Source organism: Podarcis vaucheri, assembly GCF_965113315.1.
Source record: "Podarcis vaucheri genome assembly, chromosome: 3".
Taxonomy (NCBI): Eukaryota; Metazoa; Chordata; class Lepidosauria; order Squamata; family Lacertidae; genus Podarcis; species Podarcis vaucheri.
Window position 1 is genome coordinate 47,832,441 of NC_138761.1, and position 28,000 is coordinate 47,860,440.

The following is a 28,000-nucleotide window of genomic DNA, read 5'->3' on the forward strand; positions in this document are numbered from 1 at the left end:
TGTGAGGATAGGGTAGCTATAACCTTGATATTCTTATTTATAGCTGGGCAAAAGCAGACTCCTATATTGTACCTATTGAGCTTAGTCAACTAAGCCATTTTCACCCAATCGCCTCATTTTTTTCAGTTGCTGTGGTAAAAGGCTACCTATTTGGTCTGCATTCTACTCACTAGATCAAACGAGTAATACTTGAAGTAGATATTAATGAAGGAAGTGGTAACATTTTCTTTAAGACTGCATCCTGCTAGGAACAATAATTCCGTTGTTAATACATCTGTTTACTCGTTTACAAAATGTTCTCCTAAATGAGGGACAAAGATTACCCCACCCCATTTGCCATCTCTTCTCAAAAATGGGCCTTGCATTTTTCATATGCTGTCTAAAAGTGTCATTGTACAGATATACAATGTAGTTTGCGCCAATGTACCTGCAACTTTGAACAGAAAATGTAAATGAAGCCTGGATTACCAATAAAAGGCAAAGAACTGAATTTGGTACCTGATCTTTAGATGATCACTTGGTGTTCAGCTGACTCATGAAAAATATTGGCAGAGCCATGGTTAGTAATTGGAAATGACAAACACAAGTAATGTTGGACATATATCTTATACTGGTAAAAAATGGACTCTGGACTATATACAGGGATAAATACTAATAAAACTTTTGGTTTTCTATTAAGACTTGGACAGTGTTTATTCTTAAGCTTACATACAGATCTGTTGTTTGCTTATATCAAATGATGAACTCCTATCAAATGCTGAGCTCATAGGTATCGTGGAAGCTTTTTATTTTATGTCTATTCTTTCCTCATGGTAGGATCCCAAGAAACTGAATATAAAATTAGCAGTTTCTCATTAATCACAATTGGCAATACTTACTTGTCATCCATTCCATACATGCATCAAGTAATATTAGACTTTTTATAATGAACGTTTTGTTGGAACTAGGAGTATTTTAAAAATGTTTTTATATCAACATTGCCAAAATAGTTTGTATGATGATCACAACTCATCATCATCATCATCATCATCATCATCATATCCTACTGAATGCATTACAACATGAGACACAAAACTATTTCAGTACATATAAACAGTGACAATATAAGAAAAGGGCTATAAATTTATAGCAGTAGTTTTCCAACATAAAAATAGATAATACAGAATACAAATATTTTCTCTTAAGCTGCAGTCTTGTAATAACACCTCTGTATTTTGTCTTCATTATAAAAGGAGACACAGTGACTTCAGTAGGAGTGCTCCTATGTATAATTAAAGTACATGTGCAAATCTTTGCAAGATCACATCATAAGCAAGGCATATTGGAATGAAAATATAACTATGGTAAACCTGTATGGTTTAACTAAGTAAACCTATAGCTTGTTTTTACTCCTATGTTTTTCCATGGGCCATGCTATGCCCCTGTAACTTGTGCCTTATTACTGATGTTGATTTTTTTAAATCAACATTGGTTTGGTGCTACATAGGGCTTGGTCGTTCTATCTCTGTTGTATAATCCTGCTGCACGGATCCAATGTGAGGTATAAAGCTGTTGGTTTGATGTCCCCAGTCATAGTAATCGGGGGAGAAACTAGAAAACAAAATTAAAGAGAAATTAACTTGGTAAAATATAGGCGATAAAACAATACTTCAGGTCATGTGTTTCTGTGAAGTTCTAAGCAGGCACTAGACATCCTTTGGTTTGAGGAATTGTGCAGACATGTTTGCTGCAATCCTGTGGTTCCTGAAATGAATTCCTGCTGCAGCTGGAAAGGAATTTGCTAGAGGGGCATAGGATCACACAAGAACATAACACTGTGGCTTGGCTTAAATTTTATACTTAGCTGTTAATCCAGGTCATCAAGAGTTCTATGCTGACAATCCCCAATTGTACTGGAAACTAAATCTGAGTACAACTTTCATTTACACGCAACATATTTTGATGAGACACATTAATAAAGATTCCAACAATAACTTATCTGCATGTTTGTGGCATTTATAACCTGTTTAGCTGGTTGTCTTCCCAGCTTTGTGTAGAATAATGAATTGTAGGAAGTAATTCCTGTTCTTCTGGTGTCTCCCAGTCCTGTACAATTTAATAATGCAGGGCATTGGGGAATGAAACTCAAATTTTCATGGAGTATACAGAAAGAGGTTGGAATCACACATAAACCTGAGTGATAGAAGCTAGGCATTACAGAAGCGTGGCAGAATACTGTAAAGAATAAATTGTTATTGTGGCAAAATACTGGGAATAATACAGCCAAGTAGAACATTTGAAATCAATAGGTCCCCCTTGAAATTAATGGGTGTTGTACAATTGTGTTTCTCTGCTGACAGAAGGCTCTTTAAAGTAGCCTAGGCTAATTACTCCTTCCCTCTGTAAGCCCTTGTGCCCCTCCTCTCTGTTCTAGGAGGACCCTAGGAGGGACTGCAGGAGAAAGGGGGAAATTCTGAAAATTACCTCTGCTCCAGTCACAGAAGCTACCAAAGCTAGAATTCTGCCACAACTAGGCACAATTACCTTTGGCTCTGTTCATCAGTTTGCCTCACCTGCCATGTATACTGTGCGGTGATATACTCCATGCCAGATCATCATCACTGTCGTATCTGCGAGGATTGTCAAAGAAATAAGACCTTGGACTGAACGCATGAGTTGGTACTATTCCTGGGTTTGTCTAGGGATGAAAGAGAAGTTATTTTGCACTGCACCCATTTCCCGTTGCTGTGTTTTGTGATTTGGCATCTGTCTTTAAAGAGAAATGCAGAAAATTCTAATCACTTTTCTCCTATCCTGTCTCACATTTCTGTGCACTCATTTACATGCTGGCCTTCTGGTAAACGTTTCTGAATATAGCCTCTGTTCCTTCTCCTTTTGCTTGGAGGGAAATGATGGGAGTGAACAGGAACAGACAATATAAAGTTAAATCTTGCAAAGTTTCCAAAGCATAATGAGAGTATCATTAGTAAGCAAATGATCTGGCTTATCTGTTCTAATTTACACTCTGATTTAACAAGCCACCCATTCTACATTGAGACATACCCAAATTACCTCGTCTTTTGTTATCAGATTTGACATTGAATCTTTGCAATTTCTTTTTGAACTCTAATGTCCCTAACTAAATACAGGGGCCCAAATTAATAGAATTAGAGAATTGTAGGGTTGGAAGAGACCACAAGAGTCATCTAGTCCAACCACCTGAAATGCAGGAATCTTTTGCTCAAAGTTGCACAATCCCAAGATTAACAGTTGCATGCTCTACCAATTGAACTATCTTCTAGTCAACAGCTATTATTAGGTTGCTCACGATACCAGTGTTGTCATTTTTTTTATTTAAAAAAGGCATACTAAAATGGCCACAGAATTATATTTGCTCATTGTTATCATGAAGAAACTTGCTTAGCTTGGCATTATTTTGTCATCTTATATTTGAGAGGAAACCATTTTTCACCCAGTGTCTCACATTGTGAAACGTATAGTGTCATCAGAGAAAAAATAAATTAAAATAAATTAAATTATGAGGATCTTCTTTAAAGAAGATATAAATACAAACTTAGTCAAAGGAGTCTCTATTGCAGTTTAAACTGTCATTTAATTCCCTGTTAACAAAGCTCTGCTATGTACTTATATAAACTTCCAGTCACATATATAGTACAGTGTATTACTATTTATTTATTTTTTGGCTATTACTCCCCTCTAGTGGCTAATTTCCAGAATATCCAATTCCAAAATCCATATTTGGGAGATACTGTGATTGGCCCAAAAAGTATCACAAAACAGTACGCAAGCTTTAGAATTCTCCATAATACTTCATCAGGCTCAATGATAAACAAAGCAAGGGGTGCATCTTGTAAGAGCCTTAAGGTGGGAGGAGGTAGCTGGCATTCTAATATGGCTATGCAGGCTAATCTTTAGGATTTGAATTGAAGATGAGAAAATGATTCCCCCCCCCCCAATTTTATCTTAATTTTTAAAGAACCTTTGATTTCAAAAACAAATGTTTTTGTGTATTTCCCTCATTTTCCAGCCTGGGGAAATACCAAAAAAGTAAAAAAGGCTACATCAGTTACAAACAAAGATTTTGGAACACAAATATGCAAAACAAGAATCTGGTTTAAATAAAGTGAAGCTCTATACACTGATCTGTTCCCTCTCCTTTATAACATTTTGCAAACTTCTGCTTTAAATGTAACTTTAAAAAGATGAATTCTTAAATGATTTCATAGTGAGTAACAATAAATCGAGAATGAGGCAAGCAAATCCTTCCTTATCATAAATATTTGCAATCCAGATATTTTGAGCCAACAACCCTGTGCCACCTTCCCCCAAAGCTGAGAGCCCCTAACATCAGGAAATAATTGCCTTTAATGACTCTAGAGCAGAATGGGCTGAGCGGAAGAATAATTATGCAAAAACAAAGGGTGGTGTCTGTATTGATCAATAAATGTGTGCACTCAGATTTTAGAAGGGACATGTGACATTGCTAGGACAGGAGAGGCATTTCCTTTTAAAAAAACAGAATATCAAGAAGTGGGCATATGTTGAATGCGGGGAAAATATAACTTACTAGGTCTTTTGTAGGGTTTCGGACACGGAAGAAGAACACCACTAAGGATGTGGGCAGAAGTTCCCATACAAACAGGATTACTCCAAATACAACATATCCAGCATCACCCAACTGACATTTCAAATCTGCCTGTTGCAAAATTAAAGTTAAATATGTATTAGATGTACAACTAAATTCAGCATTTGCTAGCAACCCCACAACCTCCATTTATTGCAGAATGCATAAGGAAAACATTTCTGCATGCAGAAATGCAACTCTTTCACCATTCTCTGTGAAAATCAACTGGATAAAATAAAACTCTGGGCATCAGAGATGGCCTAGATGCATCTACAATTTTCTTGGCCAAAATAAACAAAGAACCAGCATCTATGCAGGCAGGCAGGTTTCAGAGGGATTTTCTGACCAGCAGATCCCACTAGTCAGGATGCCATGACCCGTGGGCACTTTAAACAGGCTGAACTAAGTAGATGAACTCTTCCACAAGCTGTTTTGGGGATGTACTTATAACATGAGAGACACAGTGTGCAATTTTGGCCTAGTTCTTAGTCACGCTGGAAGGGTTATACCCATGAGTCACTCGTGGATAAACTGACCTGGTTGGATTTCTCGGAATGAATCACAATTGGGGCTAAACTACATGTGATACGAAATGTGTCCCTTGAAAGCATGCCAGTTGTTTAGTTTTGTTTTTTTTTAATGTGCAAGGGGCAGACAAGTGCAGCTCTTCCTTTTCTGCCTATGAACCAAATGAACCTTGCACCATGCTGCTGCTGCTGCTGCTACTTGGTTGGGCATCCTGTGATGATTTAATTACAAGAGTAGCTCCAGTGAAATCTGTAAAATCTAAAGCCCAATTAAGACTTGCTGGCAGATAGAGCTTCTTATAGCCTAAAAGGAATGCTTTCTTAAGGCTTTTCCATGGGTTATTTTTTTATGAAGTCATCATACCAAAACCAGGCAGATGCACATGGTAGGTTTCCTCAAGATAATTTCATTATTTTTCTGCAGGACAAAGTGGTTCTACTGCCTTACTCTCCTCCTTATATCACATTCCTGGACTACAAAATGCATATAAATGAGTCCTACATATAAATGGCTCTCCAGCTAAGCTTCTGTAGCCTCTTTTTTTTTAGGTTACAAAGCTTTGATATCTAAAAGCTTACATATAGATCTGCACAAAAATTTCTTACCTTGCAGACCGAGCACAGCCTGACGTGAGCAGAACCCTTTGTGGCAAATTATTATTAATTGCAATGCATGTCAGATAAATGGGTGGAGAGGGTCGTTCCTTTTATGAAGTCAAATATCAGTGCAAGAATGATTTTAATCTTGATATCACAGGAAAGTACTGTACTTGCCTGATCAGATACATTGTACCAGTCGTAATCAAAAGAATTCTTGTTTTGAGAAAACGATAAAATGAACAGGTTGTAACAGGCTCTTGATGTATAAAGTAGTATAACAATCACTCCTACAGTAGTTAACTGGCATATGGATGAACCCTAAAGGAGAGATTAATACACACATCTTAGTATACTTGAATTTGGGCTTGGAAAGTGAGCACTGAAATGCCATGATTCTAGGAGAATAGCATAGCTGGACATCAAGTTACTTAGGACCATCTCAGATGATGTTTTGTTTAAATCTACAGTTTCTTTTAGTACTGTCAGATGAATAGTGCTCATACTTACCCACATTCTGCAGCTGAGTTGTCATAATAATTCAGTGCCATACTATGCATTGTTATTAAGTAAGAAGTCCTATCATGTTCAGTGGAATTCAGTCCCAAAAAAGTGTGCACAGGATCACAGCCTCTCTTATAGACCAACTTTTGATGTTTGTTTATATGTTGGGTTGGATCTAAGATGATATATCTTTCTAGTATTTGAAATTTTATTCCCATCTAGTCTAATTTCCAAGATTTAAGCACATTTAAGCTGTCTGTCTGAACCAAGAACATTTAAATAAGCACATGACACTTTGCTGATCCAAGGGCTTGTGGCATTATTAAAGGAAAAAGGATCGCGAAAGCTGTGGTGGGACAGTTAACACACAGCAGACGACACTTAAAAGAGGAAATCATTGCTATGTACATATTTGCATTAGAGATAAAACATTGTTGCTATGGTAGTCTGGGAGGAACAAGCTGAAATAAAACTTCCCATCCTATTACAACCAAGTCTAAAAATGGAACTATATAGCTGGCGTTTTCAGTATGGTATTTCCCCAAATTAACCAACTGAGACAGAGCAGTTTTTGTGGCCTTTTACACTGCAGTTTCTCTAACCTAATTAACACCATGCTTCCTAAGATCTTATATAGATTTGGATTTGAGTCCTCGTTCAGCTCATGAAGCTCTCTGGAGAGCCATGGCCTAGACATGTACAGCCTTACCTACCTCACTCACAATGTTGTTGGGAAGGGTGTAGCCCTCACCCATGAACCCAGCCCTAAGCCCCATGGAGGAAAGGTGTATGTGTCAGTCCCTGTGCAGCCAGTTCATTCATTTCTGTAGATTTCTGTGTCATGAAAGAAGGAATAAAACCAAACAGAAATCCTGCAAAGAAAGGATCATTGCTCTGTTGTGCTTCTGCTGAAGTAATATCCAAAATATCACTTTCTAAGTTGCATGTCAAAATAAAAAAATTCCTTCCTGTAGCACCTTAAAGACCAACTAAGTTAGTTGGTCTTTAAGGTGCTACAGGAAGGAATTTTTTTATTTTGACTATGGCAGACCAACACGGCTACCCATCTGTAAGTTGCATGTGTGGAAGAGCGAACACTGTATATTCCAAATATCCGACAGATTTACCACTTGTGGTGTTATGACCCCAAATCCCTGATTTGTTACTTTTTGTGCTGAAATGCATTGATGTGATACCAGGACATTTGAGTATGGTGGTGGATTATTTCAACCAGCTGCAGTGCCACTCTGAATTATTTATACAGGAGTGCTGACACATAATATGTATGCAAAACAGAATCCAATAAAGCAGAGAACCTATTTAGATGTGGCAGTAATTGTTTAAAGAAAAGATATTGTAACATCACTAAACAGGGATTTCTTATCCATAACTACCCAACCATAACTCAGTCAGGCTAAGGCATGAGTAGGCAAACTAAGGCCTGGGGCCCGGATCCAGCCCAATCGCCTTCTAAATCTGGCTTGAAGACTGTCCGAGAATCAGCATGTTTTTACATGAGTAGAATGTGTCCTTTTATTTAAAATGCATCTCTGGGTTATTTGTAGGGCCTGCCTGGTGTTTTTACATGAGTAGAATGTGTACTTTTATTTAAAATGCATATCTGGGTTATTTGTGGGGCATAGGAATTCGTTCATCCCCCCCAAATATAGTCCAGCCCCCCACAAGGTCTGAGGGACAGTGGACCAGGCCCCTGCTGAAAACGTTTGCTGACCCCTGGGCTAAGGTTTTTGGAAGAGGAAATTAACTACGTGTGAATCTGTTTTTCACTTTGATTATTCATATTTTTTTTCTTTTCCAATTATATCCTGCCTTTCTTCCATCATGGAACCCAAGATACTCTCCTGATCAGGCACTTAACATACCCAAACTTGTTTAGCTTCTACAAGGTGCAGGCCTTATGTACCTCAAAACATGTCCTGGGACCGTATTGTTTGTCCTTATAGAAACAGGCACAAGCAATGAGAGGGGGAAATGGAAATGTGCACTGGAAAAGAGTGTGCTGTGCGCAAGTCACCACAGGGTGGTTTCATGAGGTAATTCATTTTCACAGACAAGCCCCACCCTTATTTCCCAGAAGTCACAGCAAAGCAGTAACGTCTATGCTGAAGATTTGCAATCCAGTGCACACTTTCTTAGGAAAAAAATCGATAGTACTTATTCCTGATCAAAAATGTATAGGATTGCACAGTAGCAAATAAATCGTAGCAAGCGATGTTTACTTGGAAGGAAGCCCCACTGTGTTCAATTGGGGTTATTAAAGGGAGACTAAGCACATTAAATAATTACATAAAATTCTTTAAAATAACCAAATTACCATAGGAAACTAAATCAGCATGAAGGACTAGCACCAACATAGAACAAGAAGTCAGCCTGTGGCATTTGTCTGGCAGAACAAGAGACATTTTTCTAAAAGTTCCCAAATATGAGTCTTGGTGGGTCTTGATCAGGAAGGAAAGCAGGTATGCTCATCAGACTATTAAATACCCATGGGATGGAATGCCAACATCTGAATAAAAAGAGACAAGTGGGAACACTAAAAGAAGAGAGGGGAAATGAAGAGAAGGAAGGGAGATAGCTGCCCATAACCTTTGCTACGGAAATGAACTGAGAAGAATTATATTATGAATTTTGTTTTTCTGAATCCCTATCACTTTCCCCAACTAATGGGGGAAAGGGCAAGAATTAAGGTAAAAACATAAGCACTTAAGGACAATGTCGTTTCTGAGCCTAATTCCGCTGTCGCAAAAGGGAAAGCAAGTAGCCTTCTTCTAGCATTAGGCAATGAGGGGAGTGGCATCAGAAAGAAGTAAGGCCCCCTGCATTCAATGGCACTTACTCCCTGGTATGTGTGCAAAGGACTGCAGGCTAAAGCTAATAAAATGAACATAAATTCATATTGACTTAACAGAAAAAACAGTGGGTTTTTCTCTCATGAGTCACATACTGTGGGGACAGAACTAGAGATACTTCCTTGGGGAAAACCATGTCTGTTTGAAGTGATATGATACTGCTTTAAATGTATGGAGCCTTGTTCTTCAACGTATACCACTCACTTTTCCTCACAAAGATACAATTCCCCCAGAAGTTGTACAAATGTCTGAAGTTGTACTTTACCTTGGATTCCAAGTAAATATTTGCTAAGGACATCTTGGAAATCTTGTAGAGACAAACGGAGAGCGAGATGGCACATAGCACAAACAATGAGTCGTTTATAGCAACCCGGATCAATACAATGATCTTCCTTTCTGAATTCTCTATTCTCACAAGTATGGCACACGTTAGATTCACCAGGAGGAAAAGTAGACTGACAACAAATGACACAAGATAAAGAGGCAACCTAAATGGGGAGAAGGAAAACATTGCTTTTTAAATGATTACCTTTTTAGCAAGTGTTAATAAAATGCACAGGGTTATCCAAGAATATATTTCGTTGTCCCCGAAGGGGGAAATGACAATAAAGATATTATTATTATTATTATTATTATTATTATTATTATTATTATATACCCTCCACTACAATTTCTAGAGGAGTAGCCATGTTAGTCTGTCGCACATAAGCAATGAAGAGTTTTATGGCACCTAACAAATGTCCTTTTATAGGATTGGGGTGGTGGTGGTGGTATAGATGGCATCTGGGACAGGGTCTCCTCAGTGGTGGTTCCTCATTTATACAATGCTGTCCCTCATAAGGTGAGAAAGGTGCATCTCTCTCATTGACTTTCAGAGGTTATTTGTTTGTTTGTTTGTTTGTTTGTTTGTTTAGTATACCACCCTATACTGAATGTATACTTAAATACATTCCTGTTTACCCAGGCATTTGATAGCTGAGTAAAACTGGCCATAGCAAGCTTGAAATTAGTAACTGGGAGGTATGTTCTAAATGATTTTACATGTTTTTAGATGGTTTTTCATTTTAAAAAAATATAATTGTATTTTTGTTTAAATTGCATAGTTTTAACTTTTTGATGTTTGCTGCCGCAGGTTTTTTGAGAGGGGCAGGACAGACATAATAATAAATAATATTTGGGTCCTCACCAAGCCTGTGGTACTGTATCTGTATCTGTAAGATGGGATTCTGTAGAAGTGGTCAAACCAGTTTCTTTGTTAATGGCCACAGGCAAGTCTGTTAAGCTTCTTTTTGCTTGACTAAAAAGAGTTGGCCAAATACAGGTGTGCTGCCATAGAAATGACTAGGTAATGATGTTTCCAAAAGTAGGGAACAGGCCTCCCACCCTCACTTGGCAGGTGGCGATATCATCCTGGGTGTAGTCGAAGGGTAGGCCAGGAGCCAGTCTGTTCTAGTCACCTTTGGAGCTGGAAACACACAGAGACTTCACTGTTTGAAGATCTGTTGGAGAGTTAAGGCTGTGAGCTCTCCCATCTTATGCTCAGTGTAAATAAAAGACATGATAGTCTCCAATGATCTTCGTTCCAAGGAAACCCAACTCAAAGGATGATCTGCACCCTTGAAATCTCTCTCCGCTCAGAGATTGGGCTGTACATAACAGTGTAAATGGCCAGCTTTTGTGGACTACAGTCTACTTCATCAGATGCACAAAATTTTATCCCGAGTTATAGGAATACTGTATAGGCACATAGCTTCGTGGGATGGGGATTGTAAACATTGAGGTCAGAAGGAAATTAAATGCAGAAAGTACAGGTGGTGATAGTTATGTTATTAACAGCTACCAGTGACAAAGCAATTGTTTAAAACACAGACATCCTGGCATTGGTAAACTAATTAATTCATGCTGTGTGATTTTCTTTTTTAAAATTCAGGCCACAAGTGATAGCAATGAATCTTTTGGTAGATTCATTGTAATTCAATGGTTTCATGATGTAATCTTCCTTTGAAGCTCCTTTTTTCAACAATTAATTTCCTTCTGATCTTACAATCTGTAACTCTCCTCTTCTCCACCCCCACCCCCCATGTTCACCCCTTGTAACTCAAGATAAAACTTGTCATGTCTGATGAAGGGAACTGGAGACCTGAAAGCTATGCCATAAATAAATTTGCTAGTCATTAAGGTGCTATGAAACTCTTCATTGTTTCTCCATGACAAAATAGTTCCTTAGCTTAAGGCACGCACCATACCTTTGAAGCACACTCTTTCTTACAAATAATTCTGGACACTGTAGCTTACACCTCACAGTTACAATTCTCAGCAACTCTTAACAAGCTACAATACTCAGAATTATTTGAGGAGGCAAATGTGCTTTAAAGGTGTGTATACAACTTAGTTTAATACATTTTGCTGCCTGAGGCAAAGGAGAAGATTGCCCACCACCCGCCAAAACACACAATTCCATGTACAGAAGGCAACCAAAGTGGCAGTGGAATCCCACTGCAACGCTGGTGATGGGACCAAGTTCTCCGTTTCACTTGAGGACAGCAGTCTAGCAGTACAAGCCACACAGCACACAGGACTCTTGTGTTCAACATCTCACTGTCATTCGCCCACCAGGTGCCTGCTCACTCCCCACTGCAAATGCTGCCATGTGTGCAGTACATGATAAGCCATTATTAAAGTTTCTGCATGACAACGTTTGGTAAAGTAATAGTATTTAGCAACTGACATTATTGCCATTTATAAACGTCACTTGATCACCATAGATTCAAATTACCCACAGAGAACCAAAGGTTGTTGGAGTGGAAAGTTACCTTGAAGGCAATCCAGTCCAACACCCTACAGAACCAGTGTGGTGCCAAATTTAGGGTGTTGCAGGAGGTTTCCCTGCACAGGGTGCTGAGCCAAGGGGGCACATAGTAGTAGTAGTAGTAGTAGTAGTAATTTATTATTATTATTATTATTATTATTATTATTATTATTATTATTATTATTATGGTAGCTACTCAAAGTAATTATTGTGAAAATAATAAATATTTGGAGCGGGGCGCACCAAATTTTGACCTCACTCAGGGTGCCATATTACCAAAGTCTACCCCTGTTTAGTGTGTTGGACTGGGACCCTGGAGACCAGGGTTCAAAGCTCCACTCAGCCATGAAGCTCATGAATCGCAAGCCTATCACTTACCCTCAGCCTTACCTACCTCAAAGAGTTGCTGTGAAGATAAATTTGGTGGTGGGGAGACCTACCTATGCCACCTTGCACTCATAAGAAGGTGAGATATAGAAATAAAAACAGCAATCTGTTTTAAATGTACTAAAAAGGGGCATTCTTTGCTGAAACTGATCCTGAACAGACTGCAGTATTTGTACTTCGGAAAGTAAGTAGTTAAATGGTTGCACAGTAACCACAGCCTGTGAACTTGTTCCATGGAAATCTGATTAAGCATCACACACTTTCAAAACTCTGGTAGGGAGAGGCAGAGTACAACATGTGTTTGTGAACACATCCAAACAATATGCTTAAGCCATGAATTAAAAACACTCCTGTCAAATACAGAAACAGAAGGTTTTCTTACTTTACCATGTTTGCTCAGAGAAACAGAACCACAGTTGCCTCTCATGAAGGAAAGTCAAGGCAACCTCTACCCGTGGATATTTTCAAGTTGGAAAACACTTTACACCTTTCATGTTTCATACCTATGTTTAACAAATGGTGATCAATGCACACATACCTATTTTGCTACATGCATGCACTGTAGTCCAACAACAAATGTAGGGCTACAGATACCCTACCCCACTTCCAAGGGGGTTGTGCACTTGGAGAGCTAAACTTGGAGGACATTAACTGCAGCTTCAATGCAAGCAACTTCTTGGTTCCCTCCTGTCTTTCCTGAGTCTTAATAACTGCGTATGACCAGGTGTTGTGTGTAAAAGCTCTCCTCAGGCTCTCAGCTTCTACTAGGATCCTCCCTAATGAATCCTGGCACAGGGTGAGAAAACTGGCATGACATGGAAAAGCAAGGCATCCTGATTCTGAGGCAAGGCTCGTGGTAGCCTAAAAAATCCTTATGTGGGCATTTCAGGGCCTTCAAGATTTAACTCCAGTCCTCTCATGTTCATTGCTGTTGCTTGCACATACTATGCATAAAGAAAAGCCCAACACTTATTTCAAAGCACGGTAGGCTAAAGTGTTACCTGCTACGTTGCAGGATCCCTTCGGGAGAAGAGAAGGCTAAGTAACAAACCCTACACAATTCAGGAGTGGAGTCCCTAAGATGGTGGGATGGTGTCTTGCACACCTTCTTCCAGCAACTCCTGCATTTAAGCTGGTGCCAAACGTATTGCTCTGCTTTCCTTTGGACCACATCAGCAAGGCCGGGAGGGGGCTCTTGTCATCTGGGCAGCCCAGGACCTCCATACGCACTGCCCAGACTTGTGCTACTACAGCAAAAACAGTGCAGGAGATAGCAGTTACAAGTTACCATTCTCTGGAGCCACAACAGGCACTGTGAATCTCTAGTGGTTTAACTTCATCCCCAGAGGTGCGCTCCATGGTCTCTCGAGACAGATGAATGCCAACAATAAACAGACTAAAGTGTGCCTCAGAATCACTAAAACTCTCAAGAAAATGTTGCCATGTAATTATTACTTCTTTTAGCAGGTGAATACAGTTCCTATGGAGAGGCATTACAATATAGCCCAGCCAGCAATGAACGGTTGTTTTTCCTTTTATTCCTTACAGGAAAGGTGTTTCTTACCTGTATTTAAGTAGTTCTGGTGAGTATTTTGATTTAGCTTTGAAAATCACCTGTAATAAAAATGAAAGTGCATATTATACTTACACAATTAAAGGTTCAAATATTGTGAGCACTCTCTTGTCCCTTTAATAGAGATGGGCCCTTGCTGAGCAGGCTTGGCTTATTCATTGAAGTTTGCTGGGCTGTGGGACTGAGAACACTGTCGTTTAATGTGGATACTAAGCTTCCTGTATCTCCATTTTCTATATCATGTTCTCCAAATCACGGCTTTCCCACACTTTCCAGTCCCTTTGTCTGGATTTTCCAATACCTGAGATCCTCCAAAAAGGAGAACAAAGAGCAGAATGTCATATGGACAACAAAGAATTAATGGAAGCACATAAAGCTTACTTGACACATTAAATGATGGTATGGATGAGCCCTCTGTTGCATCCCAAGTAAGTTGATTTCCCATTGCTCAGCTGCTTTTACAGAACATAGGTATTTCCTGATGAGCAATTTCAGCCTGCTTGGCTGAAACCCACATGCTTATTGTCCTTTTTCTAGGCTGTTTTACACATAAAAGTAGAAAAAGCAAGTGCCTGTTATATATTTAGCATATGCCCACTTTTGCACTGTAACAAGTGAAATGACTAAACATCCTTCTTGTTAACTTTGTGTGAACTGCATAAATGAAGAAGCAGCTGAGAGCACTGTGGTTCCCCTCAGTCTGTGTTCTCCACACCAGGTGGACACATGGTAGAAAATAGTGGAGTCAGGGTTAAAGTAAGATAAAGGTGAAGGGACCCCTGACCATTAGGTCCAGTCGTGACCGACTCTGGGGTTGTGGCACTCATCTCACTGTATTGACTGAGGGAGCCGGCCTACAGCTTCTGGGTCATGTGGCCAGCATGACTAAGCCGCTTCTGGTGAACCAGAGCAGCGCACGAAAACACCGTTTACCTTCCCGCCAGAGCGGTACCTATTTATCTACTTGCACTTTGACGTGCTTTCGAACTGCTAGGTTGGCAGGAGCAGGGTCCAAGCAACGGGAGCTCACCCCGTTGCAGGGATTCGAACCGCCGACCTTCTGATCGGCAACTCCTAGGCTCTGTGGTTTAACCCATAGCGCCACCCGCGTCCCTGTGATCGCCACCTGATCACTGTGGTTCCCCTCAGTCTGTGTTCTCCACACCAGGTGGACACATGGTAGAAAATAGTGGAGTCAGGGTTAAAGTAGGTACCTACTAAATACTTAACAGCAGGAGTAGCCAATGTGGTATCCATTAGGCAATGGTTAGGAGTGATGGGGATGGGAGTCAAACAACTGTATTGGAAGTATATAGTGCATATCTATCCTCTTCTATTGTAATGTGTGAACATCCCTAAGCAGCCCTAGTAGAAAAACACTTAATGTAAACCAGGGGTGGGGAACCTCCAGATGTTGTTGGATCCCATCTCCCACCAGTCCCAGCCACCATAGTCCAATGATCAGAGATTATGGGAGCTGCAGTCCAGCAGATGGGTTCCCTTCCGCTGTTCGAAATAGAAGCCTTTAACAGTGCAGTTCTATGCAAGTCAGAAGCAAGTCCCAGCTTATTCACTGGGGCTTACTCCCTAGAAAGTGTGTTTAAAGACCTGGATGCATAAAGACCTGAGAACTGGCACATTCCCCATTTTTTTCTGATCTAAATATATTCTGTGCCACTTCCTCTTAACCTTTTCCACATGCTACAAACTTGCTAATATGTTCCAAACTTGTTACTCATATTCATCACCATCCTCTAATTCATCTCCATTTTGTTTTCATCCTTGTAAAAATGTGGTGCTCACAGCTAATCTCAATAGTCCAAGCCTAAACACACCCGTAAAAAGAGCATGGCTCTCCAATGTTAAACCGGGAGGCAGGAAGTAGAATAAGCAAACATTTGGAAAAAGTACACATGTCTTCTCTTGCACTCATATGGTGATGTAAACACCAAACAATGGGCATTGATACTTATAATTGCCCCATCTTGTGTAGATACACAATATGCTATTTGCTTAGGCTCCAAAACATAAAGGGTGTCTTCCCCCTATTTTATCCCTGTGAGACAGGCCAGGCTGAGAAATAGTGGGTGGCCCATGGTTATCCCAAGATGGCGCAAGCCTGATGTGAAAGGCAAGATGGTGGTTCCTCTATTCCACATATAAAAGCTGACCAGACTGACAGCTGAATCTGATTTTAAAACACTGGTGACAGGATAGCACCCTCCACCATATCCTAGGGCAGTAAACCAGCCTTCAGTTTCAGGATAGCACCCTCCACCATATCCTAGGGCAGTAAACCAGCCTTCAGTTTCTTCGTACCAAAATGAAAAGCAGGGTTTGCAGTCCCATAAAGTAGCTTAAATATGGCTGGCACAAACAATCAAATTGCTTAAAGTTGTAAAGATTTTCAGCTCCATCTGGTAGATTACATCTTAACAACGAGTCTTTTCAGCATCAAATACCAGTGTGTGTTGGCCATGGTATAAACATGTGTTAGGAATACTTACAGAAAGAATTTTCCTGAACCAATATGCATTCTTATTTCTTGTTTCTAGCATGAAATACCTTTGCTAACTTCTCTTTGAGGATAAGCATTGAAAAGTCAAAGATGTGATTACCCTGATGGAATCACCATAATTCCAAGTGTTGCAAACACAACTGATAAGAACACACAGATTGCTTGTTTACTTTCTTCAACGTTATTTTCTTTTCCCCTGTGAAGATCACTGAACTAATCAGGATGTGGAAACAACACTTCACATACCTATGTCACAAGAACACAACTGACAATAAAATGAAAGTGATCAGTGAATGTAAACATGTGCAAGGAAAGGTGTATACAATACAGAATTACAAAACACAAGTTAAACAAACTGTGGCCACTGTATATCCAAATAATACAGATAGTAATTGACAAGATATCCAGGATTGTATCTTGTTTCATATTCCTTCCGAAATGAATTGGAGAATTATTCATGGGTGGGAATCATTAATCCCCTTATACCTTCAATCTTTTCTTTCAAAAGGGTGTTTTGATACACAAGACTTAACATAAATGATGTATAATCCGAATGTAAAAACTACATAGACCAGAATGTTCATTTACATTACAAATGCCTCTCTTCCACTCTTGCTTCTGCATCGACTTTCCAATGGCATTTGCATGTGAGGGAGCTACAGAGGCCATTCATACTTCATATATGAAAGCACCCTTTGTGCTGAGTAACGGCCACATTCCATATTAACTACGTGTAAAACACAGCCTGACAGCAGATACATTTTGAGAGCAAAGAGGAAAAGCTACACATGACAAGAGAAGACAGAGAAATTTCAGGATCACTAAAGGTAAAGGGACCCCTGAGTGTTAGGTCCAGTCACGGACGACTCTGGGGTTGCGGTGCTCATCTCGCTTTATTGCCCCAGGGAGCTGGCATACAGCTTCCGGGTCATGTGGCCAGCATGACTAAGCCGCTTCTGGCGAACCAGAGCAGCGCACGGAAATGTAGTTTACGTTCCCACCAGAGCGGTACCTATTTATCTACTTGCACTTGACATGCTTTCGAACTGCTAGGTGGACAGGAGCTGGGACCGATCAACGGGAGCTCATCCCGTCATGGGGATTCGAACCGCCAACCTTCTAATCGCGTCCCTGGCCTCAGGATCACTAGCTAAGCTGAAAGAGACTAAACACTGAACAGGAAACAAAAACCATTCACTTCGAAATCAGCAGCCTTTAGGACACTACTCCAGTTAAGGTACCCTTTATTGCATATCTAAGACTCAATAAAATGTACACTGGGTGTACAGGAAGAATGTAACTCAAGCATTATTGCATATACCTGGCATTGCATTTAAACTGGGCTCTGACCCATTAGCATGGAAACATAGGACGTGCATGTAGTGGGTGAGGAGGATCAGATTAAAATGAAGGTTTTAATATTTAAATCAGGCCTAGTTGTGGCAATTCTGGATATCACAAAGATAGGTTAACACACACACACACACACACACACACACACACACACACACACACTTCTCTCTCTCTCCCTCTCCTCTCTCCGTCTGTGAGACAGACAGACAGACAGACAATTTTCTTTTCCTTAGGTGAGTAGACCAAAACAAAGCCATGGGGGGATGAGTCAAATGGCCTCCATATGCCCTATACTGAAAAACTGAAAATAACAAGTGTCTTTGCTCCTTCATCTTAGACTATTTAAGGATGAAATCCTTAGACGGGTTATGCAATTTTGTTCCTAATTAGAAAGATGTATTATGCGGTGAATCTCACCCAATGGATCAAGATAACTGTTCCTTTGAGAATAAATCCTGTGTTTTGTATGGAAGTGACTTGCTGAAGCACTCTGACTCAGAGTGGAAAGGCATATTACGCAGCAAAAATGGAGTTCCATTCCATTTGTAAACCTAATATGGGGGTGAAACAGGGAATCTACAGGAGAGACGTGGCAGGCAGGAGTGAGTGTTCATCTCTTCCAGCTTTTCTCTCTCACCCCCCCCAGCACCCCCAAGCTCTTAACCCAGCCCAACGGCTCCAAAACTATAAATATAATTATGTGGGGAGGGCGAGTCATGGAGGCTGAGGTTGCAAGGAAAAATGAGAAGGACAGAAAGTTCCAAAACCCTCCTTACCAACAAAGACACATATTTGGAAAACATCTAGTTCCATCCTGAAAAGTTTGCAAGAAGGGACTCTGAAGGATTTGCACTAGAGCCGTGTTTCCCAGCTTATGGACCCACAAGGAAAGCAAAACCAAAATAATTACTACTTTAATCCTTAACTGGTATGATGAATTCCTCTTACAACTTTTTGTTTTGTTGGCATATTACTGTTGCATGGCCACCCTGATCTCTGAGCAGTGCAAGATTCCAGGGGTTCGAGGTGCTTAAGCAGAGTCTGTTTCCTTTTGGAAAGGAAGCACAGTGGAGACTGTGGTGTCTTTATAGAATCAGAGTTGGAAGGGACCCGGAAGGTCTAACCCCTTGCAATGCTGGAATGTTAGATAGATCATACGTAACAGGTGTACATTCAACCTCTGCTTTAGAGCCTCCAGGGAAGGAGAGTCTACCATCTCTTGTGGGAGCACCTCCAATTCCTCCTGCTGCACCCCTTCTTCCCCCTTGCCTTCAGCTATTGACTGCTTACAGTCCTGCCCATCCACACTCTGGATCTCTTCAGCCACCCCTTCCATCTATGTGCCTTGCAGCTGGGCTCCTGGGTCACTTTCAACCCCATGTAGAGTCTCCTCTGGTAGGGCCCTCACCTGGCATGGAGTCACGCTTTCCTTTCCACAGAGCCTTCTTGCCCACTCTGCTTGCCGCTGCCTCATCCTGGTCTCGCTGCTGGATAATTCACTCAATCTGCTGGTTCTGCTGCTCTACCTGTTGCTAGATTTGCAGCTGGAGCATCAACCTGAACAGCTCCAGGAATGCTGCTGTTCCTCCATCCATCTTGACTCAAGACACACCTCACTCACTGGCCCTTCTCCAGAAAACACGTATCCCGACTTTTGACACCAGTGTTGTACACCACCCCAACCTCTGAATGTTGCGAGATTCCAGGGGCTCCTAGCACTTACTATACAACCTGAGCCTATGATGGAGGGATCCACAGCATCAACACCCCAAAAGTCTATTATTTCTCCCATAGTTGCAGCCTTGGATTGCAGCAGAAATCAGGGATGGCTCTCTTTCTCTGCTTGCTTCTGGTCCACATCACTGCTTACTCTCAACTCTGGCTTTTGTCCTTCCCACTATCTGTGATTGTTAGGAGAGCCTTAGTCCTCTCAGAGGGTTTCCTGTTAAACCACTCTGGGAACTGTTGCTCTGCAAGGGACACAGGGGTCTCGTAATAACTCTCAATGCCCTTAACAGACTGCACACTTACGTAATCATATGTGTTCAGAATGATTTTTTTATAGCTCATGAAGCAATATCCTGTAATCAGATGGTTGTTATTCTTACATTCCCATAAGCACAACAGTGAATATCTATGTAAGCACTATAAACATTCTAACAAATTCCACATCAATAGGGATTTATGGTAAAATTCTTCTTGGATGGCTTAAGTAATGGTTATGAAATGGGCAAACTTTAAAATGTGGGCTGCTGTACCAAACGGGCTGGGTACCACTGCACTGGAGTTCCTCTTTCTTTCCTCTTGCTCAGTGGTATTGTACATGCTACTAACATGCCAACCTGGTGCCCTCCACCTGATGTGGACATTTGCCATCACCCCCAGCCAGCCTTGGTGGGAGTTGTAGCCCCAAACAACTGGCAGGCTGGCAAAAGCTGTACTATGAGGTCCAAGATAGCCTCTTGCTTTGCCGATGCTTTGTACATGTTAGTTTACTGGCATAATTTCAACCAATTACCTAATGTATTTCTCCTGCTCAGCTATCCTAATTAATATTATGGGCTTTCTCTCTACAACATGTCCAACTACAAACTTATATTTTTTTGCTAGTATTCAGTAACTTTCCTTCACACCCAAGAGGCTGGGTGTCATGTCATAACCAATCTGAAGCCTTTCTTATTTTTATTTGGGTGAAAGTTGCCTCTGGACAGAGTGATCTCTTCTCCTCCCTTTCCACACTTGCCCTTGCTTGTCTTCTGTGACAACGTAGATGTGATTTTAACAGGGCACCCTTTGACAACATGTTGAATTACAAGCCAAACTTGCCACCACCTCCTGTATAGAATCTGAAGCATCCACTCAAATAGGGTATTGTTTCCTCAGAATCAACCCCTATTGTATTTAGTGGAGATTACTTTCAACTAAGTGTGTGCACAGCATTGCAGCCTGTGTGTGATTTATTATCATGGACCTTGCAATTCTTTTATGTAGTTCACCTTCAAAGGTTGACCTATTTTCTCAGCTCTTCTTTTATTAGTATTATTGGGGGCTTTTCTGTACGAGCAAAATCTGCCACAAATTTATTGTTATGATATTGGGGTGCTAAGCTGTAGGCCAGACTCCTCAGATTACTGCATCTAGCAAGTGTTAAAAGCTAATCAAACAGTCTAAATTCTGGAGATAGCAAAGCTAGCTTCCTGGTGAGCTGATGGGAGATTAATGAGTTCAGACTGCAAATGGGTGGGAGCCCCTCCCTCAACAGGCAAAGGCAGAGTTATGGTACATATCTGTGTATCTGAAGAAGTGTGCATGCACACGAAAGCTCATACCAAGAACTAACTTAGTTGGTCTTTAAGGTGCTACTGGAAGGAATTTTTTTATTTTGACTATGGCAGACCAACACGGCTACCTACCTGTTATGGTACATTGTTGCAGAAGAAAAGCAACAAGCTGGAGAAAGAGCCATGCCTGATTTCTGCTGGAATCCAAGGCTGCAGTTATGGCAGAAACAATGCCCTTTCAGGGCATTAATCCTATGAACCCCTCCTTCATAGGCTCAGGTTGTATATATGTGTTATATACCACAGTCTCTACTGTGCTTCATTCCTAAAGGAAACACAGACCCTTGATAAGTGCCTGGAACCCCTGGAAACTCACACTGCTCAGAGATTGGGGTGGTACAACAGTGTTTTAGCTTTTGTGTACTACTTCTTTTAAGTTTATCAGTATAATATCTCATCTGCATTCAACAAAAGACTTGCAGGGTTATTCTGTTTTTCAAAAATGTAATTTTATGTTACTTATAATCTTCTTTGGAAGGATTTGCTTCCTGGAAGGAGGTATTTAAATAACTGCAATTAAAAAATAAATAATGTTACATTATATTATACATAATATATAATATAAAGTTTTGTTCCAAGCAAGCTTGTAAAGGAACACTGCACAAGCCATTCAGTGAGTTCCTCGGTCCTGTATACCTGAAGGAGCGTCTCCACCCCCATCATTCAGCCCGGACACTGAGATCCTTCTGGCGGTTCCATCTTTGCAAGAAGTGAGCTTACAGGGAACCAGGCAGAGGGCCTTCTCGGTAGTGGCGCCCGCCCTGTGGAACGCCCTCCCATCAGATGTCAAGGAAATAAGCAGCTATCCTATTTTTAAAAGACATCTGAAGGCAGCCCTGTTTAGGGAAGTTTTTTTAAATATTTAATGCTGTATTGTTTTTAACACTTGATTGGGAGCTGCCCAGAGTGGCTGGGGAAACTCAGCCAGATGGGCGGGGTATAAATAATAAATTAATAATAATAATATCCCAAATGAGTTGAGATTTCAAAGCCTGTAGAAACTTTGCATTGTATGGCATTTTTAATAAAATATTGCAACTGCTCTGCCCAGCTTCTTTAAAAGGCTGATAATTTTATATTTCCTGCTTGTGTTTGTATATAAAGGAAAAAGGAAAAAGGAAAGTAAAATATTGTTTAGTACTAAATATTTGGTCCAAATGATCAAATTGCTCAATGGAATTAAGTAATAATGCTTAGCATTAGTGCAAATGTCAAAGGCACAAAGAGATAGAGGTCACTAATACAGCAGGGATTCAGACTTGTTTCACAGAACAGAAAGAAAGTTGCTGTGGGAGGAAAAGGGACAAACACTTTGTTATCGGGGTTCACATATCCTGTTAAAAGGGAAAATTATTTCATGTGAGAAGCCTGTCAGGAAATGCTGTTCCTAAAATTCCCAATCAGGGGGGAATGCTTTGATATTTACCTGTGAAAAGAATTTTGCATGTTAAGATTTGGAACCTGGAAAGCTCTTGACTTTTGATGGGCTAGTTTTTTTTTTTTTTTGTAGCCTTTTGTCTTAAGTAGCCCCTGGGGCAAAGACAGATTAAGGGTGATTTCCCTCAATGGTTCTGACTTTTCTTTTACATTTGGAAGAAACCTCCTCTCCCTCCTTACAGTCCCCCCCCCCCCGTCCTCTCTCTCTCTCTTCTTTAGCTGATCTAGCCTCTGTGCATGTGCAGAGTTCATGTCTCAGCAAACCTTTTGTACTATTGAAAATGTTGCATCCTTTGGCTAAATTAACATTTGAATAAGGGAAGGGAAGGGTAAGGAGTAGATTTTGAAAACAGGGTTTGATTTTAAACAAAAAAGAGAAACTCAGCAATTTAAGTATTTACCAAAGCTAGCGATTTCGGCCCAAGCAAACGGGACTGCTTCCTTTATGTACAGGAAAGGGCTAATATCCCTCTGGCCATTCGCGGAACAATCAACCGCTCTCTTATTTATGAGTAAAAAATGGCCAGAGAGTTAGAATTCATAGGAATTTTTTTTTTTTTTAAACATTCTCAGTCATTTCGGCCTTACCATTTGCAGACAAATGGATTGGTCAAGGCTAATTCTACTTGATTACCCATTTGTATGTGCTTAAACTTTGAGTAGACTTTTAAGTCTGATTTTTGTAAATAATAGACAAAATGATAAACACTGTAATCACTTAAATGCTTGATATCACCAGTTCTGCTTCAAACATCATGGCTTTCACCTCTCATCACACCTTTTAAAAAACAAAGAGCCAACCTGGGCTGAATTTCAACTCATCAGCCACAAATTGGGAAAGTTGAAAGGGACCTGGGGTCATCTAGTCCAACCCTAAAATACAGGGTTCATAGCAAGATTTGTACTACCAGAAACACACACATACCTATAGAAATTATCTTTAAAGGAAGATTGAAGTTAACATTTTTCCTAAGATAGGGAGAGGATCTTTTATAAAGCAAAGTTAATTCAATTGATATAACCACTCACAAATAATTACAACAGCCATAGATTTGACAATTTTGTTGAACTTGCAGAGCAATAGTAAGCCTAATCTATGCCCCCCCTTGCAGTTTCCTTTAAAGGAAGCTTACTCAGGAGTAAATTTACCTGGCACAGAATAAGAAGGAGAAGGAGGGGAAAAAAAAACCCTGAAAGAGACAGAATGAAACAAGGGGGGGGGGCATTTTCTAAGAAAAGAGGCCAGGAAGTCTTATAGAGACTGATATCAGGAGCCTTACAATAACTCTTCTGTCCAACCAAATCAAAGTTAAAACTGGACTCAGATATTTTCTTAGAAGGAACACCATACTTTCATAGGCATATGCTTAATGAAATACATACACTGCATTTTAGCTTGAGAGAGCAGTTGGCTCAACTAGGCTTTTGCAGCAGAAACATTAGGTTATCAGCACCTTCCAAAATAAGACTGTAGACTCGCAATCTCAAAAGTTGGGGCAAAGCAAGAGGTGGGGTAAACATTTGCACACTTCATTCTCATTTTCTCTTATTTAGGACTGCTAAGATCCAGCATGACTTCCTTAGATTTAAATTTTGAAGCAGTTTAAACTATGCACACTTAAGAAAGGCAGTCTGCCAGAGACAGAAGGAACAGACAACACACATAACAGACAACATGTAAACATACATATTCTCATATATGTATTAACAGACAACACACATAACAGACAACATGTAAACATATATATTCTCATCCTTTAGTTGGTTATTGCAAGGAGATGGGCCACTACCTTTGGCTTCATTAAGTGAAATTAGTAGGAAGGTCCCACATGGTTTTATGAGCCTCCTTGCCTCTTCAAACACACCACCAGGTAATCAGACTGGTAGGGCTCACAACGCTTGGTTGACTGGGTACCCCTTTATAGATGCATGCGTTGCTGTTGTTGCTTTTTTGCTTTTTCCTTTTTTTTTGGGGGGGGTGTCTGGGATAGAGAAGGGGAAAAAAGAGGGGTTGATTAGGATTGGTATGTCTAGGGGTTTGGTACGCTTAGTACAGGGACGTATAGTAAAGAGGAGAAGGGGCTTCTAGTTGCCTGGCAACTTCCTTAGTGGGTTTTAGAGAGCTCTAGCTATCCGGTTCCTTGCGTTCCATTTCCTATTTCCTTATTTCCTTATTTCCTATAACCTGGGGTCTCTTTCCACTCTGCCGGTCCTGCCCAATTCCTCATGGGCTATCCCTCCTGGCAACCTCCTACCTATCGTCACATCTCAGGAAAAGGGGCCCTACTGGACGCCCGCGCCATGCGGTGCCAGATCGGGTGGTCCCTGGATAGAATTTCGAACTGAAAATCCCCCTTGCTTTTGGAAGCGGGCTCACGCACGGTTACGTGGCACCGACCAGTGCGGCTGGGATTGGGATAGAAAGCCAGACCCCTTCCTGCCCCCTCCGTAAGGGCGCTCGGGAAGTTCGGAAAGAGAGCTCCAACCCCTTGCTTTCAACTGGGATGCCCGTTGCGGAAAGTCGGCTGTCTTTCCAAGCCGGGTCTCTCCGTCTTACTTTCGGACTCCCAATTGGTGCGGCTGGCTGGAGATTTTAAGGAAAAGAGATAGAGCTCAGAACCCCCCTTTCGGGTTGAGCAGCGGTCCACGGTCTCTCTCACTAACCGGACCAAGAGAAAGGCAAGAAGGAGCGATAGAGAGGAGGGCAGAGAATTCAGTTGCCAGGAGACTTCCACCCCCTTCCCACCAGTGCACTGGATTTTCCTTTTTCCTTATACTCACGCGTCTTCTATGATGATCCCGGGATCGATGAATAAGCCGGCTGGATCCCTCTTTGCTCCCCGGCTGAACTCCTAGGGCTTTCGATTACCGCCCAGAAGATGGCTGGGGGTCCAAAAGGATCTTCCCAGGCAAAATGGCCCGGAGCCGGCTGAAGATTTCGGGGCCCCCAGTCAGCAGCTCGGGAGAACCGCAAGCCCCACGTTGGGCAGCCAACTGTTACGGAAAAATTCTGGGTGCGGGGTTACTCTGCCACCCAGCTCATCGGACTAAGTCCGTGGGTCCCTGCGGAAGAAAATGAGCTCAGCCGGACGCAGGAGCAAACTGCAGAAGATCCAAGTTTATTGCGCAACAGGTTCAAGGCGAGATTGAACAGTGAGAAAGGGGTGACATGAACTTTTGAGTTTTCCCTCCATGTCCCAGAATACAGTGCATGAAACGTCACGAATACATTATGGGAAGGTTGGGTTTCACAAGTTACATCATGAATATACTTTACACGTCATGAATACATTATGAAAAGGTGGGATTACATTAATTAGCATTTTCGGATGAGGGAGGGGGGATATGCGGAGCGGGAAATATACATAGATACACATTTATTGAGTACCGGTGGTGGCAAGACAATGGGTCAGAGATATGCATCGTCTGCCACCTAATATTGCCCGAAGGAAGGATTTTGCAAGACTATCTGACAGGATTAAGAAATTCCTGTGTACGTGACCTGCCGCTTTGGGGATTATGGAGGTAGGGGTAGCATTATGGAGTCCAGGGGGAGCTGAGTTGAATGACACCAAAAGTGAAGAAATCGGAGTTACGGTTGATTTTATATCAATTTTTGAAGATTTCAGTGATTTCTAAGCCACTCTGTACTATAGAGCAAAAGCAGAAACAGAGTGGATACATTGTAACAGGATTTTGACAGTATTACTTGAGAGATTATGGAGGACAGGGGAGGGGTGATGGAGTCCTAGAGAAATTGAGCAAATATATTGTAGTGAAGAAGACATTGCCCCCCCCCCCGTTCCGTATCAGTGCATTTCAAGTATTTAAAGCTCACTTCACATGCATTTCTTTCACCAGCTCTAAACAACAGTCCTGCAAAATAGGCCAGAAGGTGAACTAAGGTTGAGAAAACAGTGAGAAGTTTGCCTAAGGCCATCTAGCAAGTTCCTGGCTGAGGTAAAAAAGAGCAGGCTTATTGCTTCCATTCTTAAGCCTTGCGCCACACCAGTTCTCTGAAAGAATTTTCCTGCACATACTTTTGAATAAGTTATCGCTTGACAGGACTGAAATCAAAACAAAAATAACTCTTGCAATCAATATAAATGGCCAGAGAGATTTGGATCTCTTGATAGCTAGCTTTATTAATACTAACCCATCTCTATGGCAGTGAGATCACAGAACTGAGATCCAGACGCTTTGCTGAACAGACAACATGAGTGAGTTGCAAAACCTTACTTTGTTTTGTTGGTAAAAATCAGATGACCTGCTTAGTTTGATGAGGAAGCAGTTTCCCTCCCTCCTTTTTCGTTTCCTTATCAGTATCTATTTGAGGATCGGCTTAAGCATTTCATGTTGGGTTTTTAAAGTATCCCCCACATATCCAATACAAGGACAACTTCTACTGACTACTACAAGTGTGCAACAAAGGTTTGTGTAAAAGTAACATGGCTCTGGGTGTATGAAAAATCACGACAAGTTGAACTATAGTTTATACTAACCAAACAAGGATGTCTTATGGTATTTCATTCAATGCTAAGCTCTTATGCATGAGGAATGCTATCTTTGCTTCTCCCCCTCCCTGAGATTCAGAGACAACAGAGAAACTCTCTTTTTGTGCTCTGGTGGGATTCGACTACCTTTTACTCAGAGTAGGCCCACTTAAATTAATAACTTAGTCATGTCCATCCATTTCAAAGCTAAGACTTTCTGAATGATTTCTGCATGTACAACTTAGCTGAATGCCACCCTCAAAAAACAACAACAATCCTGGCACAATCCAGACATGGTCATTTCCTTACCTGAGTGAAGTAAAGATTCATCAGTGTCAGTGTAAAAAACTGGAGGCACACGGGGAAGCAGTAAAGCAGCCAGAAGGCGAAAGGGCTGAGAGAATTGGCCGTGACAAAGTCTCTGAAGTAAAAGGAGAAGAGCACCGTCCGAAGCGACGCCCAGAGCAGGCAGAGGAACAGAAAGACCGTCTGGTAGCTGAACCTCTTGTGCCGGTAGTGAAGGACCAGCCAGAGCTGGATGTAGATGAAGACGAAGAGGAGGGAATAAAAGACCGTGTAGGCAATGGTCAGCCCCAGCTTCACGTAGGGAGGCACGGCGGGGCTGAGAGTGGAGGGGAAGGTGTCGTTGCCCAGGGAGCTCCTCCACTCGAGGGCCTCCATCCCCGGCTAACTTGGCCTCCTGCTTCGGCTGCCTCCTCCTCCTCCTCCTCGCATCTTCCTACAGCGGAGGAACTCCGAGCAAGAAAACAAGCCGCACTTCCTCTTTGGCGGCTCACCGAGGGCTTGCAGCAGCACATGACCACAACCCGGAGTGATTCAGGAGGACTGCCTCTGTCAGCATTTGACAAGCAGCCACTCAGAAAAGCCGATCTCGGCGGGCCCTCAATTGAAACCGCCTCCTGCCCATTCGCCGGTGTTCCGCCCGGAGTTAAACGACGCTCTCTCT

At 41.3% G+C, this 28,000-nt stretch overlaps 1 protein-coding gene across 1 annotated transcript; it reads right to left on the bottom strand.

Annotated features, from left to right (window-relative positions):
- On the bottom strand, positions 1 to 27,841 carry GPR137B (G protein-coupled receptor 137B). Its single transcript, XM_082215101.1, has 7 exons — positions 27,343 to 27,841; positions 13,883 to 13,932; positions 9,388 to 9,610; positions 5,922 to 6,069; positions 4,568 to 4,692; positions 2,553 to 2,677; positions 1 to 1,590 (listed from the first exon to the last, which is right to left on the bottom strand). Exons 1-7 carry the CDS (start codon positions 27,712 to 27,714, stop codon positions 1,479 to 1,481), a joined length of 1,155 nt encoding a protein of 384 aa, XP_082071227.1. The 5' UTR covers positions 27,715 to 27,841; the 3' UTR covers positions 1 to 1,478.
- Between the last annotated feature and the right edge of the window lie 159 nt (positions 27,842 to 28,000).

Coding starts and splice junctions, on each gene's coding strand:
- GPR137B (XM_082215101.1), bottom strand. CDS start 27,714: ATGGAGGCCCTCGAGTGGAGGAGCTCCCTGGGCAACGACACCTTCCCC. Junction 6,070..9,387: donor ATATTTACTTGGAATCCAAG/GTAAAGTACAAC, acceptor TCTCTCCTTTAG/GGTTCATCCATATGCCAGTT. Junction 4,693..5,921: donor CAATGTATCTGATCAGGCAA/GTACAGTACTTT, acceptor TGCAACAGGCAG/ATTTGAAATGTCAGTTGGGT.